Source organism: Tripterygium wilfordii, chromosome 2 (genome assembly GCF_013401445.1).
Source record: "Tripterygium wilfordii isolate XIE 37 chromosome 2, ASM1340144v1, whole genome shotgun sequence".
In the NCBI taxonomy this organism is placed as follows: Eukaryota; Viridiplantae; Streptophyta; class Magnoliopsida; order Celastrales; family Celastraceae; genus Tripterygium; species Tripterygium wilfordii.
Genome location: NC_052233.1, coordinates 10264782 through 10282362, shown reverse-complemented (window position 1 = coordinate 10282362; position 17581 = coordinate 10264782). Strand labels below are relative to the sequence as shown.

General features: G+C 36.5%; 2 protein-coding genes across 4 annotated transcripts; both read left to right on the top strand.

The window, feature by feature from the left end:
* The first annotated feature begins 438 nt into the window (after nucleotides 1–438).
* LOC119980716 (protein ESMERALDA 1) lies at nucleotides 439–7203 on the top strand. The gene is made up of 10 exons (XM_038823512.1): nucleotides 439–1008; nucleotides 1465–1534; nucleotides 2598–2665; nucleotides 2827–2915; nucleotides 3445–3642; nucleotides 4493–4697; nucleotides 4818–4985; nucleotides 5438–5605; nucleotides 5681–5871; nucleotides 6577–7203. Exons 1-10 carry the CDS (start codon nucleotides 634–636, stop codon nucleotides 6737–6739), a joined length of 1695 nt encoding a protein of 564 aa, XP_038679440.1. The 5' UTR covers nucleotides 439–633; the 3' UTR covers nucleotides 6740–7203.
* A 1406-nt stretch (nucleotides 7204–8609) lies between these two features.
* On the top strand, nucleotides 8610–11962 carry LOC120007781 (phytanoyl-CoA dioxygenase). 3 transcript variants are annotated; one of them, XM_038858233.1, is made up of 10 exons: nucleotides 8610–8770; nucleotides 8885–9006; nucleotides 9111–9171; nucleotides 9674–9742; nucleotides 9895–10013; nucleotides 10570–10717; nucleotides 10821–10965; nucleotides 11089–11175; nucleotides 11594–11656; nucleotides 11774–11921. In XM_038858233.1, the coding sequence occupies exons 1-9, from the start codon at nucleotides 8662–8664 to the stop codon at nucleotides 11634–11636; spliced, it is 903 nt and encodes a 300-aa protein (XP_038714161.1). In that variant the 5' UTR covers nucleotides 8610–8661; the 3' UTR covers nucleotides 11637–11656; nucleotides 11774–11921. The 3 variants fall into 3 exon arrangements, with proteins under 3 accessions (XP_038714161.1, XP_038714169.1, XP_038714153.1); XM_038858241.1 differs by having other exon boundaries at nucleotides 9114–9171; nucleotides 11594–11962; XM_038858225.1 differs by having other exon boundaries at nucleotides 11594–11908.
* The last annotated feature ends 5619 nt before the right edge of the window (nucleotides 11963–17581 follow it).

Genomic DNA, 17581 nt, shown 5'->3' with positions numbered 1-17581 from the left:
AGAGTTCACTATCACTCTTTTCGCTTGAGTATTGCTCTCAGTAAAAATTGAATTCAAGATCTCCTGAGTTCATGCGATTTGACCCGAGAGATGGCCGGAGAGAGATTAACTAATGATGATTGGAATACACATTCATGTGTAAACAACACCCAAATCAGGCTTCTGAAAGCCACGACAACCTAACTCATCTTTCCACTTTCCCCTCTAGTTAATTTTTAAGGACACAATTACTTTGTAGCTTGTACTTGTCATGTCCTTTGCTTTTGTCCTAAAAGAGTCTTCATTGTCATCATATTTTTCTCTATACCAGTAGTACAGTATAAGTATAAATTTCCGAATATACACAACGACTCTTAAGGGAGAAATATACTTTGCTTCAAATACGTGTCGTTTCGCAGCACGTGCATTGCCCTGTCTCTCTTTCTTCTTCTGGTGCGTGCATTATTACAAATTTACAATGCGAAATCCAAAACAAATACAAACACACCTCCTGTTTTCTCTCTAATCTCGCCTTTTAAAATTTTTCTCTCTCATTAACAAAGCATCGCTCAGCGAACAAGCTCATCCATGAAGAAGCCGTGGTTGGAGACGCAGAGACAGTAGAAAGAACCAAGCTAAGAGCACCTTTCTCAAATGCACGCATATAACCGCATCTCAAGCAGCGGCCACAGCACACCTTCCCCTCCTTCCAGTCCGCTCCGGTCGCCGCGACTCCGACGGGCGAAGACTGGAAAGTTCGCCCCGGGCCATCCGCCCGGAGGCAGCGCCGCAACCCTTGCCCACCGTCTTGCTTGGCTTCTTCTCTCCGTTCTTCTCCGGCGCCAAGGCATCTTCCTCTTCGCCCCTCTTTTATATATCTCCGGTATGCTTCTCTACATGGGCACAGTATCGTTCGATATTGTTCCGACTATTAGTCATCGTCCGGCTCCTGGCTCGGTGTATCGAAGCCCCCAAGTTTATGAGAAGCTCCGCCCTGAGATGGATGCAGACAATTCCACTGCTGATGCGGTGAGTTTCCGCTAATTTTTGTTCTGTTTCTGTTTAATTCTTGGGAGGGGTGGATTACTACGGATTTGATTCAATGTGGAATTGTGGATCTTGTGGCACTTGTAGCAATTATGATCTCTAGTTTGAAATTTCAAGGTTGGTGTGAGAAAATTGGGGAGTGACGCGTAGTTACCTGGCATTGCACTTATGTAGATCAGTAGCTATAATCTTGTTAGTTAAGTCAACTATTCCATCTGATAGTCGACTTGTGCATGTTGCATCAATAATATCGACTTCTCAAAATATTTGCAGGAGTGATTTTGATCGGGGAATTCTGTCGAGTCTCCCCCTGGCTCGTGGCTCTTGTCATTCTTTGAAATTTAGTAGTTTTCGGATAAATATGCATTTTAATTACTAAGTTTGCTCTTCATCTGTTTTTCTGCCTGGATCTGATGAAGGTTCCAATACTCTGTGTAGATATTGACAGTATGGAAAAATGCTTATAGAGCTGGTGAGTGGAGACCATGTGTGAACAGGTCATCAGGAGGTATGAACTATGATATGCGTCACATTCTTTCAGTTTTTGTTCATGTTTGTTGTCTTCCTTGATTAAACTTGTTTTCAGGTAAAATTACCTAAATAATTTGTTAATATCAGATAGCTTCCTTCTTTTTCTACATTCTGGCAATTATATCCCTCTTGGTGTAAAAGGGTGCATGGATATGAGTTTTCATGGTTGCAACACAGTTTAGATGGATAATTTTTCTCCCTATACATAGATACAGTGAAGACTTGTTCGGAACAGTAACATGGGAGTTTTGCTAATTAGATTCAGTTATTATTAGAGTAAGGTTACAATGAAGTGGACCTTTACTTTGCTCACTCAGAAAGTTATTAGACTAATCATGATTATTGTGACGTTGTGGTTTCATAAATCAATGGATCTTGCTTGTCATTTTCTTGGCTAAGGAAGTTGGAGCATATGAAAGAGTTAGGCTTAGGATTGCACTTTGTTGTCGTTTTAGTTGGTTTCAAATGCTTCTTCAAAGAAACACATGAAAGGTTTTTCAGTTTTCAAATTATTACTGTATGATGGTTTAGGAGTCCTTAGTTAAGTTAATTTACTATTTTAGCATTTTTAATGTAATTTTCTCGGTTTTTCTGACACCATAGCATAATTGAACTGGAAATTATGTTGCTTATGAATATTGAAATTTCATTTGGATAAGAGAGAACTTAACATATCTATACCACAGACTCATGATGAGAACCGAACTGTTTCGTCTTAATGGTTGTTTCCATCTTCATCATGCCTCCAAAAAAAATCACTACCACAATCAACTTTTTAGCTTCACCATAATTAAGACCTTTACTGCAAATTCTATGTTGATGGAATTTTGGTTTATCGTCATTTCTTCTTGAAGAAGCTCAGCTTTGTATTGAATGGATAGCTCACCTGGTATCTCTTCTTTCTTTTCTATGTTCTATGTGTTTTTGACTTGCATTTTTGCATAATCACCTTTAATTGAATGTTGAATGTGTGTGTATATTTCTTGGATGTTTATATAATTGTAAATTTGTAATGTGTCCTGTGGTGTTTATTATGATAGTCATACCCGAATCAAATGGTTACCTATTTATTGAGGCGAATGGTGGGCTGAATCAGCAGAGGACGTCGGTGGGTTTTGTTTCTCATTTAGTATTCATTTTTTTTATTGCTCTAGTATTCATTTTATAATTATATACATTTTTCTTTTATATCTTGTCTTTATAAAACCTACTTGACTGACAACTGGATTGACGTTTACAAAACATACTGTTTTGGTGGATTCTTTGTAGATATGCAATGCAGTTGCTGTGGCAGGCTATCTTAATGCAACTCTTGTAATCCCTAATTTTCACTTTCATAGCATATGGAGAGATCCTAGGTTTGTTCTGCAACTAATGTTCTTTAGTTTTATATGCCTGCTGCTTATGCTGTGATGACAGAAAGAGAAGTTTAAATATTAGAGATGTAACTTAATCAATGTAATAATTGAGTGCCTGGTGACATTTTTTGTTAGCCTGCGTGGACTGACAAGCGACTTTTTGACTGAGGTTGGGCTCTTAGGCAACCAAATAACTTGATTTTGCTGGTCTGGAATTAGCATTCCTTACCCAGATGTTTCTGTATTAGGCCCATAAGAAAGGAATGCTTGAGAGCTTGTTTCTCTAAGCTGTAAATATATTGATGAGTGCAGTCCTTGTAAAAAAAATTAAGGCGATTATTGTAATATTAGTCAGGTGATTTTTAGATGCATTTGTTTCCCTAAGCTGCCTCAATCTCTAGCTTATGTGGACCTTAATTGGCTGATTGATTGTGATCAATGTCTGAAAATTATGGTCAGTGGATCTTGCAGGGCCCTTTTTCCTTCAGTGTTTATTGAAAAAGTTGCTGACTGGTTTTTGCTTTTTCAGCAAGTTCAGTGACATCTATGATGAAGATTATTTTATCACCACTTTGGAAAATGATGTACGGGTGGTTAACAAGGTTCCTGGATACCTAATGGAACGTTTTGATCACAACTTGACCAATGTTTTCAACTTCAGAGTCAAAGCTTGGTCAACCATTCAGTTTTACAGGGATGCTGTCCTCCCGAAGCTGCTAGAAGAGAAGTAAGATATAAGTTAGTTTTTGTAGTCTCATAGTTATGTCGTCCCTATTTTCATATTGTTATATCCTGCTCCCGCTTGGCACCGAGATTAGCAATATTATGCTATTGATTTCTTATATGTTTATTTGTGCTAACAGTGTCTCTTCGTTGATGTTTCATTTTTTTCTATTTTATACCGCCACAAGACTTTCACTCTGATTATGCACGGTTACAGAAGTTACATTGCTAACCGCTTAACCTAGTTTACTGGTGGATATGATTAAGTGCACTTGTCAAGCTTAACTCAAGATATCACTATCTTGTTCTTTCTTGCTTACAGTTACAACTTATATGCTATTAGTATCTTCAAGTGATCAGTAATATTGTTCAGCATATTATTTGGCTTGCCTTAAGACATAGAAGCCTTAATTCCTCACTTACAGGGTTTGACCAAACCAAGCTTTGGTGTTGATGTGTTCTTGCCTCCAATGTTGGACCTTTGTGCACAATAGTTTCTTAGTTTTTAATCCAGGGGCCATCTTTCTCCATTTTACCTTCTCTTTTGTTATTATGATTTTTAAGCTTGATTTATGAGTTATCATTTTCATCTTTACTGTATTGATCATCTATGAGCTCTTGTATGTATGTACCAAATTTTTACCAATAGTAATCCGCTGTATTAACCTAATACAGTGTTTTCCATTTTGTATTTCATAAGCACAATTCTTATAGTGTTGATAATCGGTGGTGTCATTATAGTGACATGACACTGGCACACATTGGGCCATGTTTATATGTGGTGATTTATGAATATGGTGCAAAATTATGGTTGGTTGCATTTCAAGTATTTTTTTGCTTGGTGACTGTTGCAGGGTCATAAGAATTTCTCCTTTTGCAAACCGGTTGTCTTTTGATGCTCCTCCAGCAGTACAGCGACTTAGATGCTTGGCCAACTATGAAGCGCTGAGGTTTTCAACTCCAATATCATCTCTAGGAGAATCTTTAGTTTCCAGAATGAAAGAACGAAGTGCAAAAAATGGTGGCAAATACATTTCTGTTCATCTTCGCTTTGAGGAGGTTTGTTGGAATTAAGTGAATTAGTAGTGATCCTTTTGGTGTTTGTTATTATACCAGTCAACAATAAAATTATGTTTCTGTGTTGGGTGCAAAGGGCATATTATCTTCTATCGTGTGCAGGATATGGTTGCTTTCTCTTGCTGTGTATTTGATGGTGGAGAACAAGAGAAAGAAGACATGAAAGCAGCGAGGGAAAGAGGTTGGAAAGGAAAATTTACAAAACCGGGCCGGGTGATACGCCCTGGATCTATCAGGACTAATGGGAAATGCCCCCTTACTCCTTTAGAGGTAATCTATTGCTACTGTACAGTTGCATTGGTAGATTCTGTTATGATATTTGGACAGTTATTGCATTTTGATCCAGACCGTTGTTTCTTTTGTTTATAACAAGCTTACACTTTTAAGTTTCTCATTCCAAGGCCACTTTGTTTCTTGTTTTCTGGTCATTATATTATCAGTACATGATCTTTTTCTTGCATTAGGGTCTGTTATAGACTTATAGTGGCAGTCCACCGCCAGCCCCTGTAGCAGCGTTCTTAACTCTCTTTTATAACAATTGTTGGACGTGGACACTTGGTGCACTAGGTGTTCGGGCACTGTATTGGGAATGCTAATTGATTCCCATTTTATGTTTAGTGTCAATGTTCCTGGGTTGTTAGATGCATCTCCTGTATAGCTACTCTAGGAAGGATTTGTCCCAAGAATAACACTTTTTCCTATGGTTTTCTCTCTCTTATCAGGTTGGTTTAATGCTTAGGGGGATGGGCTTTGGTAAGAAGACATATATCTATTTGGCCTCGGGAAAGATATACAATGCTGAAAAAAATATGGCCCCACTATTGGAGATGTTTCCTCATTTGGAAACAAAGGAAACTTTGGCATCTGACGATGAACTTGCTCCATTCAAGGTGATAAATTTGTGAAGTTTTTTCATTACCGTGTTTGCTCATTGTTATTACATTGGACTCACTTCATGCTTTCAGAACTTCTCCTCAAGGATGGCTGCTATAGACTATACCGTTTGTCTTCACAGTGAGGTGTTTGTGACTACTCAAGGTGGAAACTTCCCCCATTTTCTATTGGGCCATAGGAGACACTTGTTTGGTGGACACTCAAAGACCATCAGGCCAGACAAGCGAAAGTTAGCCTTGCTCTTTGACAATCCAAACATCGGGTATGTACTTACCTCATTGTTTTGGATTGCATTAAATGGTATTTCATGAGTTGTGACTTGTGAGCTATAATTATTAAATGTAAGGCAAATTTAACTCAAATATACTCTGAAAAGATGTAGCTTATTGGCTACAATTTATAGACTGAAATGAATCAAACTAGGTGAACCTTGCTAAATTGTAAACTGTGGCTGAAAGGAATACTTCGGATATTGGCTTACTCCTTGCATTGAATTGGGAAGCGGTAAATGTGGTGTGGTTTGTTAAGCAACAAATTCTGAACCGAAAGACTACAATATACTAACTGAATCTGCGTCATAGGACAACTATTCTCACTGTTAGAAAGAAATTTGCAAGCCACATCATATACCTTTTTGTCTTTTAACGTGCATGAAACTTCTTGCAGCATACCTTCGTATCTTCTTCCCTTGTTCTTAGAAAAATCAGATTCTTCTTCAGTGTTTAGAACCACAAAATGTTGTTTTACATTTAGAAATTGTATTTATCTGTTATCGAGTATTGACCCATGTGATCTTGAATTGATTGCTCAAGCAAATCTTTATAAATGTGGAGGTGTCCTATCATAAAATAAGAGTGAGAAACCATGATAATAGCCTGCAATACTCTTGAACAGTTGAACATAATGTGATCATTTGTCATGATACGTTCAAGGAACACTGTTGGATTTTTTGTTTTCTCATTACCAGATGGAAGAACTTCAAGCGGCATATGCTGAGCATACGGTCTCATAGTGATAGCAAGGGATTTGAGGTGAAAAGACCAAATGACTCAATATACTCTTTTCCTTGTCCAGACTGCATGTGTCGTATTAATGGAACAGAAGCTTCAAAATCATCTTCAGCTAAGTGATTTGATAAGAAGATTTTGAGGCGATTTTGCATGTGATTTTGTGAGCTCATCATGCTGCTGACCCCATTTTCATGCGTTGTAATTCTTTCATTTTTTCCCCTTTCCATATGTTGAGGGGGTGTATAATTCAATTTTGGGATCCTGATTTTGTTGGAGGGGACATCGAGCTGATTACTTCCCGTATGATTGGATTGCTGGGGATACACTTCTTTTTGTATATGATGCCAGAGAACACGGAAACAACATTCTTTCGGTCGCAAGAATTACTGGACACTGACTGACTGAGCGGGCTGCTGTATCGAACAGGCCATCAGATGACACACCAATACACCATATTCTTGTGCAGGGTTTTGCCCTATTTGTAAATTCCTATGGACTTCAATCCAAGTGTTAAACTATAAACAGCATGATTTTTACACAATAGAAATCAGAGTAAATTATTCTTTCTGGATAATTTTCCAGTCTTTCTTCTTGCACCTGCTTTTCTTTTTTTTTCTCCCTTCCTAGGATGCTATTGTTTACAATCCTGCAGAATTGTTTTCTTTATTATACTGTTCTTTTTTCCGTTTGACGATTCAATGCATTCATGGTTGGCTTCATTTTTCTTGTTGTGCTCCCTCCCTTTGCTCAATCGGCAAATGTCTAGTTCACGTCTGTTTTTCCATTTGCCTTAGTGCGATGCTACTGCAGTGAGAACCCATCAACCAAGTGTTTTCTGGGTCTTTGCCTATTTGATTCCGTTGAAAGTATTAGCAGGGAATCAGATGAATGTTTGATTAAGCTCTGGTTGTTTAACGGCGCCTCATCTCTTCGGGCACCGCGCAAGAGTCGTTTGAATTTTTCTGTTGAAAGCAAATTACTGGACCTGCGTGTATGCTGCAGTTTGCTTCCGTTATTCCAAATTTTCCCAGGCCCATATTGCTATCGGGCCGGACGGGCTGTATTACGAGTTTGGCCCATATCCATATTTTTACCGGGACAAGCGGGCTGCTAGGACGACAATGTTTGCATTGTTTAGAATTTAGATCACACTCTTTTCTGACAATTGGGGATATGGTGCACCAAAATGTTTTTTAAATTTTAAAAAAATAATAAATAGACTTATTCAACATTGCAAATATAATTATGTATTTTTTTCTTCAAAAAATACTTTAATTCATCAAAAAGAGTTAGCAACAAATATAATTCTTTTTAATGAATTTTGTTTGATTTTCTGTGATTTTTAAGATAGATTTAAGATCTAATGGTTGAAATCACTTGTATTCATCATCTATATTTTTTAAAGAAATTGAAGAAAAAAACTTGTGCACCGGATATACCACAAACCCCTTTTTTGACATCATTAGTTTTTTTGGCCACGTTTGGTTAAGGTGTTGTACATTGCATGATATATTTAAATAAAAAAATTAATACTTTAAATTTAAATATCTAAATTAAAAATAAAAATATTATTTTTTATGTGATCACATTTAATCAATAAAAAATAGTATAATATAAAAAATGACATATTTAAAATAGATAATTGTGGGATACTCAATATTGTTGATAATATATATGTTTTCCAAAATAATCCTCTTTTTTTTGGGAGAAATTTTTTGAGAAATACAATTTTCCTTAAAATTTTAAATTCCAAGAATCAACTAAACATAGAAATCATCCAAAGGGAAACTATTATTCCTAGCTAGAAAACTAGATTCGTGAACCAAACACACCACACTATTCAATTTGTCTATTTGTGGGATATTGTTGATAATATATATGTTTTTCAAAATAATCCTCTTTTTTTGGGAGAAAAGAAAATTTTCCTCTTTTAGAGAAAATGAGAAATACAATTTCTCTAAATTTTTAGATTCCAAGGTTCAACTAAACATAACTCATCACAAAAGGGAAACCTTATTAGAAAACTTTGACATCACGAGTATATGCTATATATTAATAGAGATAGCACCACAAAACGAAGACTTCGAGCAGACGCCATGGGAATCACCGGAAATCTGAGCTCCGAGCAGCTTCAGTCCTTAGACTCCCAAGGTCTTATCGTCTGTTTTCTCTTTTGTAACTCTAGAAAACTATTGTCTTTTCGTGATACTAAAGTCGGTGAATCTTGCTTTTGTGGTTGGTCTGACGGGTTCAATTATGTAGCAGGATATCTTGTGATTGAATCGTTTGCGACTGCTGAAGAAATTGAGGCGCTGAGGAAGAGAATGGGTCAGTTGCTCGACGACTTTGACGGCTCCACCGCTTCGATTTTCTCTACCAAGGACCAGGTTTTTATCTAATTTTTGATCCTTTTGTTGTTAAGTTTAAATCTGGTTGAATTTTAGTGTTGGCCCTTTTTGTCTAAATTCATTGGGGTTGTTTGTTTTGGCAGCAGAAGACCACTGACGATCACTTCTATGAAAGCGCAGAGAAAGTTTCCTTCTTTTTTGAAGGTATACTCGTGGATTGTCAATTCCTGTTTCGATATCTACTGATTTCGGTTAGTTTATAGGGCATGAATTTCGGAGCCTAAAACAGAGGAACTTTTTTTCGTTTCTTATCATTGTTGTGCTCGAATCTTGTCTTCCTGCTTTGGTATGTAAATACTTTTACAATGGAAAATCAGAAGTATATGTGTTGGGAAGAAGAAAATGTAAGAGGAATATTCATCCAAAAACATGATTCAAGAAACAGTGAAATCTGAGCATGAAAGCATATGCTGTGGTTTAGCTTATTTGTAGAGGCTTCCTCTATGCCTTCAAGAAATGAAATCTAAGTGTAAAGTACTTCTTCTTGGAGCTCGAATCTATTCTTAATTGATGTCTAATTGCATGCCTCTGGTTACTGACATACTAAGCGTAAATCACGTGTTGTACCTAGTTCCTTTAGAACCTGGCGTGCTGTATTTTTCTGCTCACAATTGGTAGTCACTTTATTTTATTTTATTTTTTGCAGAGAAAGCGTTTGGGGATGATGGATGCCTAAAGCAATCAAAGCAGCTCTCAATTAATAAAGTTGGCCATGGTAGGGGGTGCAGAGATTTTAACTTCATTTCGCTTCCTTACAATACTAAGTCCTTTTTGTGAATGTCATTGGATGTAGATTTTAGTTAATAATACTAATATAAGTTGATTGTTATAGTTGATTTTATGATACAATGGGTTTACCTTGTGCAGCATTACATGAACTTGACTCAGTTTTTAAGAAATTCTCTTGCTCTGAGAAAGTGTTAAGTTTCTTATCTTCCATGGGATACAAGAGACCAGTCATCATTCAATCAATGTACATATTTAAGGTATTAAATAGTTTCTGTTTTAGCTGCTGAGTTCCCTTACATACTATAGTTGTGATATTACTTGTGCTAATTATTTTGTACCGTCAACACATGGATAGTGGAGTGCCAGTGCAATGTCCATGGATGTGGTTTTTGAGTTTTCCCGCTCCCATCCACAGTATTCTTACTAGCATAACTAAATTCATTTCTGTAAATTGTCAGGGTCAAATTTTAGAGAAATGGTCAAGCTTCTCATCACCCTTCCCTAAGGGTGGGTTTGAATCCCCATCCCCATTGAACAATCAGAGAGAGAGAGATGCTTCACAGTTCAGACTGTGCAGTTCATGTAGAAGTAGCCAATTTGTCCATATTGGCAATGAAATGTTACGCATATTATTTATGGAAAAATTAGGATCTGCTACCAAACAAATCCTTGATGTCCTTACAAAAGAAAAAAAGAAAAGAAAAAGCAACTCCTTGATGTACTGATATTTCTTTAGACCTCATGCATTTACTTAAAACATTTTTCCTTATGTAAAGTGCTTGAACTGAAATATGGAATGTTTTCGACTGTCAGCAACCAGGTATTGGAGGTGAAGTAGTTCCACACCAGGACAACTCATTTCTTTATACTGAGCCACCAACTTGTACAGGGCTGTGGCTGGCATTAGAAGATGCGACAATAATAAATGGTTGCCTGTGGGCTATTCCTGGATCCCATAAAAGTAATCTCTCTTATTTGGCTTACAGCTTACTTTGTGTGTGAGCATAGTAATATTGTCTATTGTGTTGCCTGAGCTTATCTTCTTATACTCTGTGTTCTTTTAGATGGCCTTGTTAGGAGGTTCATTCGAGGCGAGAAGGGGGTTACCTTTGATCGGCCATCCCCAACTTATGATCAGAAAGATTTTGTGCCTATCGAAGTGAAAGCAGGAGCTTTGGTTGCCATTCATGGTGATCTTATTCATCAAAGGTCAGTTGAATTAAACTATGTTTCTCATTCACAAATGACAAAAAAGATGAAGAGAAGGATCTTCTTAATCCCCATTGATCGGGCAACTATATTCTTCTTTGTTTTTCTCTGTTTGGACTACAGTTTTGAGAACCAGTCTTCAAAATCAAGACATGCTTACAGCTTGCATGTTGTGGACACTGAAGGGTGCAAATGGGCACAAGAGAATTGGTGAGTGCATGACTATGGTGGATCGTTTCCTTTTTATAGAGTTAATTTAGACTACTGGAATTACATTTCATTTTCTTAGCAGCCTTATCTTATTCCTGCATGATTTATAATTTGAATGCTTTTCAAATCTGATTCCAGTTGGTTTTGTTGATAGGAAAAACGACTGAATGTATGAGAAGTACAGTCTAGTATAATAATAGTATTTTGCTCAAATTGAGGCTTCTCATTGAGGCTAGGTTAACCACATTCCTTCGTAAAATTAAGACTTTGTAATGATCTAGAGTGATTGGCATTTAGATAGCTTGGGGCTTGTTCACTTGTTTTTTATTGATCTGGACTCTAGTGATTGGTAACTTTCTAACTGCAATTTGCTTTAACCTAGATAACCTAATATTGTTCACCTTGAATCTTCTTTCAGGATCAAAAGAAAAGTTGAGCCTGAGCCCCTCTACGTCTCTTAATCAAACCAGATAGATGAATGGTACTATGTTTTATATTATGGGTTGCCTTGTGCATCCCCGTAGAAAATGTAATTGCTCAGTGAAAGTTTGATATTCAAGTTATGTGTTGTAGAATAAGCTCTTTTCATTTGTTGCAGAGAGACACGAAAGGTCAAACCGAGTTTCTAATGTTTGGTCATTCTACCTTTGTGGTCACAATCAAACGTTTAAAATTTGTCTGTATTGAGCATTGTTCTCTCTCTCTCTCTCCCTGAATGTAGTTGTAATTTGTTCTTTTGGAGTTAACCTCCTACGATCCATGAATACAAGCAAAACACATCGCACTATCTCCATTTTGGGAGTTGCAGCAAATTGATTCACTGCTCTTCCTGAGAACTGGCAGTTTTTCGCGAAGTGATGGACCAATGACCCAAAAGAGGCAGTTCTACGAAGGAGACGAAACACTGACTGGGTCACTGTAGTTGCTAACTGAGTGTGACAGGGTAGGATGATGAAGGACAAAGCCTTCCAGTCCCATTTTTTGCCAAAACATCCGCTTGCAGTTTGCAGCGTGCGGACTGCTAGTGAAAGTTTTTCACTAGATCACCTGATGGCACTGTTTCTTTCTCCATTTTGCTGTTCGCAGTTACTATCAAGACATTCATTGATGAATTCCTTGCAATAGATTCAGTGTCGAATAGGGTCTGGAGGCCCCCATCTTTCTATCTTGAGTGAGTTATCTGGCATTGAATGTGAAAAACAATTGCAAACAGTTATGGTTTACTTTGCTCAGCCCCCATGAAGGGCCAAATTGAACTACAAGACAAGGTAGATGGCACCTTCACGTTGTTTTTTTAAACCTGTAGAGGGTTAGTCAAGTATTATAGTTGTCCAAATCATCATCATCCGAACTTTTATTCCAAAAGGGGTTAGGATACATGAGTGCCACATAGAAAATGACTAAACTAGTTTGAGCCATTGAACTGCAACAAGCTAAACAACACCTTCGTTGTATTCAACAACTAATCTTTCGCTCAAGAAAAATAGTTGAACAACTAATTAAAGAAACTACTACCCCAATCAATGCATCAAAAGAGTAAAATCTTCAATGGTCCTCACTGAATAACTAAAACAGAGAAATTAAATCAACGAAACAATAAAGAAGAGTCGCAATATGAACCTGAAAATGGTGTGGCGAAGCGAGTCATTAACCGGACAAGGGAGGGAGGGAGTTGATGGATTGTTTGAGGAGATGTTGTGGTTAAGTTCAGTTGGAGAATAAGAAGAGAGAGCGACCATCAGCATATGCGCACGGAGTCACGAATCTGCCTCTGTTGACGGTTCGCATATTCTTCGCTCGAATCGTGTTATGCCATCTATGCTCCGAGACCAAAAATTAGACACCTTATCATCGGCAGGGTATCACGGCAGTCATCAATCATTATTTTTTTAATTATCAAAGGTATATTTCTCAGAACTTGATCGTCGAAGCCTTTTCAATCAGAACTCCCAACGGACAAGTCAAGGTTTTTCAACTCACCTCCTTTGAGTTTTACAGGACTGTTGGTGACTCATCAAGATCTTCTTTTTTGTTGTAGCTAGATTTCAGCCCCTATAGTTATGATAATTGGAATGTTATGTATAAGTACTATTATTCATTTATTTGGTTGCTCATATAAAAAAAGAGTACTATTATTTGGTTTGATTTATTGTATCTAAATAAAATGTTGTGTACATCAGATTCTCTCTAACGATGCCACAGCCCATAACCATATCAAGGAATTACATGAAGGATTCTTTCTTCTTCTTTTTTAATGTATCTTGATCCTTTTTTATTTAGGGTGTATCTTGAATTCTTGATCCTTACTACCGACAATATGTATATATATATGTATGTATAATTATATATACACACAGTAAGTCAAACTTAGCTGACTATAATTGAAATAGACTTTTGAAATAGCAATGAGATTCATATTAATTTTAGTAAACACAACCCCCAATAAATTGATTTACACGTATAAATCTTAATAATAATAATTAATATTCCGGAGACAACGGCATTTAATACATGACAGTCTCTCCAAGCCACTTGAGAGAGACATACATTTTTTGATAAACACGAGAGAGACATATATTTTAAAAAAATACATAGTAAAAAACAAAAATACAATACACATATTCATTTAAAAAAAGCGAGAGAGAGAGAGTAAAAGGTTCAAATCCCAAGGATACTCAGAGTAGCGAGTGAAATCTCAATATAAAAAATATTGGAAAAAATATTACATGTGTCCTTCAACTATTTTGTTTTTCAATTATATCCCTGAAGCAGCAAAAGTATCGCATATACGCCCTGACTTTATTATTTGATCTCTTTATGTTCGACGGTTCACTGTCCAATATATGAGGCGTCGAAAAAATCCTAGGTGAATTTTTATATATACTGCCGTGCGGAGCTGAAGTGGTCTTCATCGGAGTTATCACAACCATTTTGTGCTGACATGGTTGCTGTAATAGCTCTGGTTAAAGTCACATCAACTCCGAAGATGTGTAAAAACTAATAAGCCACCTAGGGTTTTCCCGACGCCTCATTCATAGGACGGTGGACCGCGGAACATAAACAAATCAAAAATAAAGTTAGGGATATATGTGATACTTATGATACTTTAGGGATATAATAGAAAAAATGTAACAGTTGAAGGATATTATGTAATAGTTTTTCCAAGAAATATTAGAAGGTTCCAGGAATCAAGGGTTCAGATCATGTGACTTAGACCCTTAAGACAAGGAGGATAGACAACCTTTAAATAATAATAAAAACACACACAGTTTCTTTTCATTCTCAAGATATTAATACTCGAACAATCTCTCTATCTAGGTTACCTTGCTATAGCCTTAGCTTCGAAAGTCCACAGTGAGTGAGATTCTATGGTCATCCTTTCTTGTTTCTAGAATTATTCCAATGTCGACAGTTTCTAGAGAAGGTGTAAGATCAGGAGGGAGGAGGAGATCCTGTAATGGAGCTAGCAGCACAGCAGTAGTTTTGTTGTTTTGGGCCATCGTTCTTATTTTTTCTCATGAGTTGAGTCTCTGTGTTGTTGCTGATCGTCATCTTCATGAACACAAAACTCATGGTCAAGGAGCAGTGGTCAAGTCTCAGGTGCCAAGAAAAGCCAGGCTTTTCAAACCAGCACAGTTGAGTAGTTATGCACCGGCCGCAAGCCCACCTCCTCAGCTGCCGGTAGACATCGATCCAGCAGACATGATATACGGAGACGATAAGCGTATAATTCATACAGGTCCTAATCCTCTTCACAACTAGGCTGCTAATTAATTCTGGTACTTCAACTAGATGCTATGTTAATTAATTAGTTTTATCTTGAATTCATCCAAGTGACGAGATAATTAGTACTGTAAGATCTTTTTCTCTTTGAATTTTAGAGGGCAAGAGCATTAGTTGTAGCCTTTTACATTCATGTTGCTTTAATGGTGAGAGAGAGAGAATGAGAAATTAAAGCAAAACCAATGTCTGCTGGGGCTACTGTTAATGCTCTTGTTTCTTCCTTTCTTTCCCCTGTAGTTTTCGTCTCTCTGTATCTGTTCAAAATTCATTATATATGTAATATTTATTGCTGTGTAGTTAGCAAGCCATGTCCTTGGTTTAATTTGAAGTTGGTGCCAGTAATTACGATATATCCAAACCCTAATCTCAAATATTTGAATATGTGTATATATAATAATATAAAATAAAAACTAAGTACCACTTAATTTGGAGTCAAAGATTTCAGCATGATTTGGACGGAAAAGTAACTGTCACAGTCACATAATTAGAACAAGACACCTTGCATTTACCGATTAACTAATGTCCTAGTGACACTAATTATCGTTAAAGAAATGGTAGTGGTAAATTTATATAGAATCAAACTGTATGAATTTCAGAGGTGTTCAATTCTTACATGGAGTAATATCTTTATATTCAATGATCACTATCTATGGGTCTGTGGACCTGAGTTTAGGCTCATATTAACTATTTAAAAAATAAAAAATAAACTTGTCTGATGTAATTCCCTTTCTTTTTCTGACAAGAACTGATATATATTAAAACCTATACAAATTTGTGGTCAACATGGCAGTGAAAACTTCAGTTTAAAACTGTCATGTTCCATGCAAGAATGGACAATTCGCTGGCTTTTCTCAGTTAAAAAAGAGAATCTCAAAAGGGTAAAAAAAAATTAACAAACAAGTGAAACATGGTGAAATATATTCCGGCCATATTGTTGAACATTAATTTAGATAACTGACTATAGGACTTTAATTATCTGCACCTCTACAGTTCCAATAATGAATACAATACTGTTATGCTGCCATGTTATTATATTCTACTTTTGCTACTTGAACTGCATCTGGACCATTAATGGTCAAAGGATTATCAGCCGCCGGATGAGATTTTCATCAACAGATCAGGGGACTGATTGACTGCCACGTCGAGAATAATTAGTACAACATGTGTACATTGATTATTAGTAGGGTTGTGTGACTGTGTCTATATGTTTGATTGATTATTCCTAGAAGTCCTATCTGGTCTTGACTTAAATGCTTCCATTTGAATTTTCTCAAAGAGAGAGCACATATATATACACACACACATACCTGTCTTCCTGGCCCAACGAACACGCTTTCTAATGAACATAATAATTAATTAATTAAATTATACTAATAAGTGTATAAATATTTGTGTCCGATTTAATATCATTTATGTTTTGCATGAAACATCAACTGTCATCTGGTCAGTCCCTCTCCTTACTGCATGGGGAGCACCATGTGATCTGAAGTTACTACAATGCCCCCTGATCCTAGATTTTCTTGTCAAAATGGTTCATCTTATTCCTCGATTATGTTAATTATTTGAGCGCACCATGTGATCTGTTGCCTGTTAGGACTTGAGGTTCAGTGTTCTATTCTCACCAAAGGATTTAAGATTTGAGTAGTTTTTCATCCGCTGTAGTGGCAAAAAAAAAAGTGTATGATTTCTTTAATTTAGTAACATGCTTTTAAAAAACAGTTTGGTTTTATTTGAATAAACTACTTACTAACCTTAGATTACGATTAAAAGGAGAGTGAATTTTTTTTTTTGAGGTATTGAGTTTGATTCCTACCTCTAGTGTACATTAAATGTGCTTTAATTCTATCGTAAGTGGTTTGCATATTATTGTAAGGACAAATGAGTTGATACAGTGCATACTCGGACGGATAGTGGTTGCGGATTCTCATGTAAAATATGCCCACTTTAATATCTACAATGACAATTAAAATGAAATTCATTAATAAGAAAGAATTCATCTTATAATTTCCTACGACTTGCTAGAGAACGATAATAGCTTTAATTAGAAGCACCCACGTCAAATATATACGTATATATAGTTGCTTATTAAAAAAAACATATACGTATACTTGATTTAGTAAATAGTGTTCTGTCGTCTCAATGTCACCTATAAACAAAGCGAAGAGTTGATGTAATCTAGGAGAAAATCTATAAACAAATCAATAAGTATGGAAACTTCCTTGGAATCAGTTTTGTCGATCGAACAATAAAAAGGCACAGAAACGCCTGGAGAAGAGAGAAAACATGTACATATACATACATATATGTAATTAAGTTTCGCGAAGTTCAAAAGATTCTGTACAAATTATTAAAGGTGTATTGTGTGTGAGAAGAAGAGAAGGGCTAATCGATAAATGGCCATGAAATGAATGTTTGCTTGGAGGCCATTAATGTTGCATTTAAATGTTGGAGTTAAAGAGGGAGTTATGAGACTCCAACCACCTAATCATCTCTCTCCCCCCGTCAATTTCCATTAAAGCATTAGTTTATTGCTTCTACCGACCCAATTTGGTCTTGCATTATTATGTCTGTCTTGGAGAATTATATATCATCATTATCGGATTTTACAGAACTGGAATCAATG

Excerpts from the sequence above, each read along its gene's own strand:
- LOC119980716 (XM_038823512.1), top strand. The coding sequence starts at position 634 with ATGCACGCATATAACCGCATCTCAAGCAGCGGCCACAGCACACCTTCC. Across the intron at positions 2,666-2,826 it reads TGAATCAGCAGAGGACGTCG|ATATGCAATGCAGTTGCTGT; the intron begins GTGGGTTTTGTT and ends GATTCTTTGTAG. Across the intron at positions 5,606-5,680 it reads ATGAACTTGCTCCATTCAAG|AACTTCTCCTCAAGGATGGC; the intron begins GTGATAAATTTG and ends TCATGCTTTCAG.
- LOC120007781 (XM_038858233.1), top strand. The coding sequence starts at position 8,662 with ATGCTATATATTAATAGAGATAGCACCACAAAACGAAGACTTCGAGCA. Across the intron at positions 10,718-10,820 it reads TATTCCTGGATCCCATAAAA|ATGGCCTTGTTAGGAGGTTC; the intron begins GTAATCTCTCTT and ends GTGTTCTTTTAG. Across the intron at positions 10,966-11,088 it reads GGTGATCTTATTCATCAAAG|TTTTGAGAACCAGTCTTCAA; the intron begins GTCAGTTGAATT and ends TTTGGACTACAG.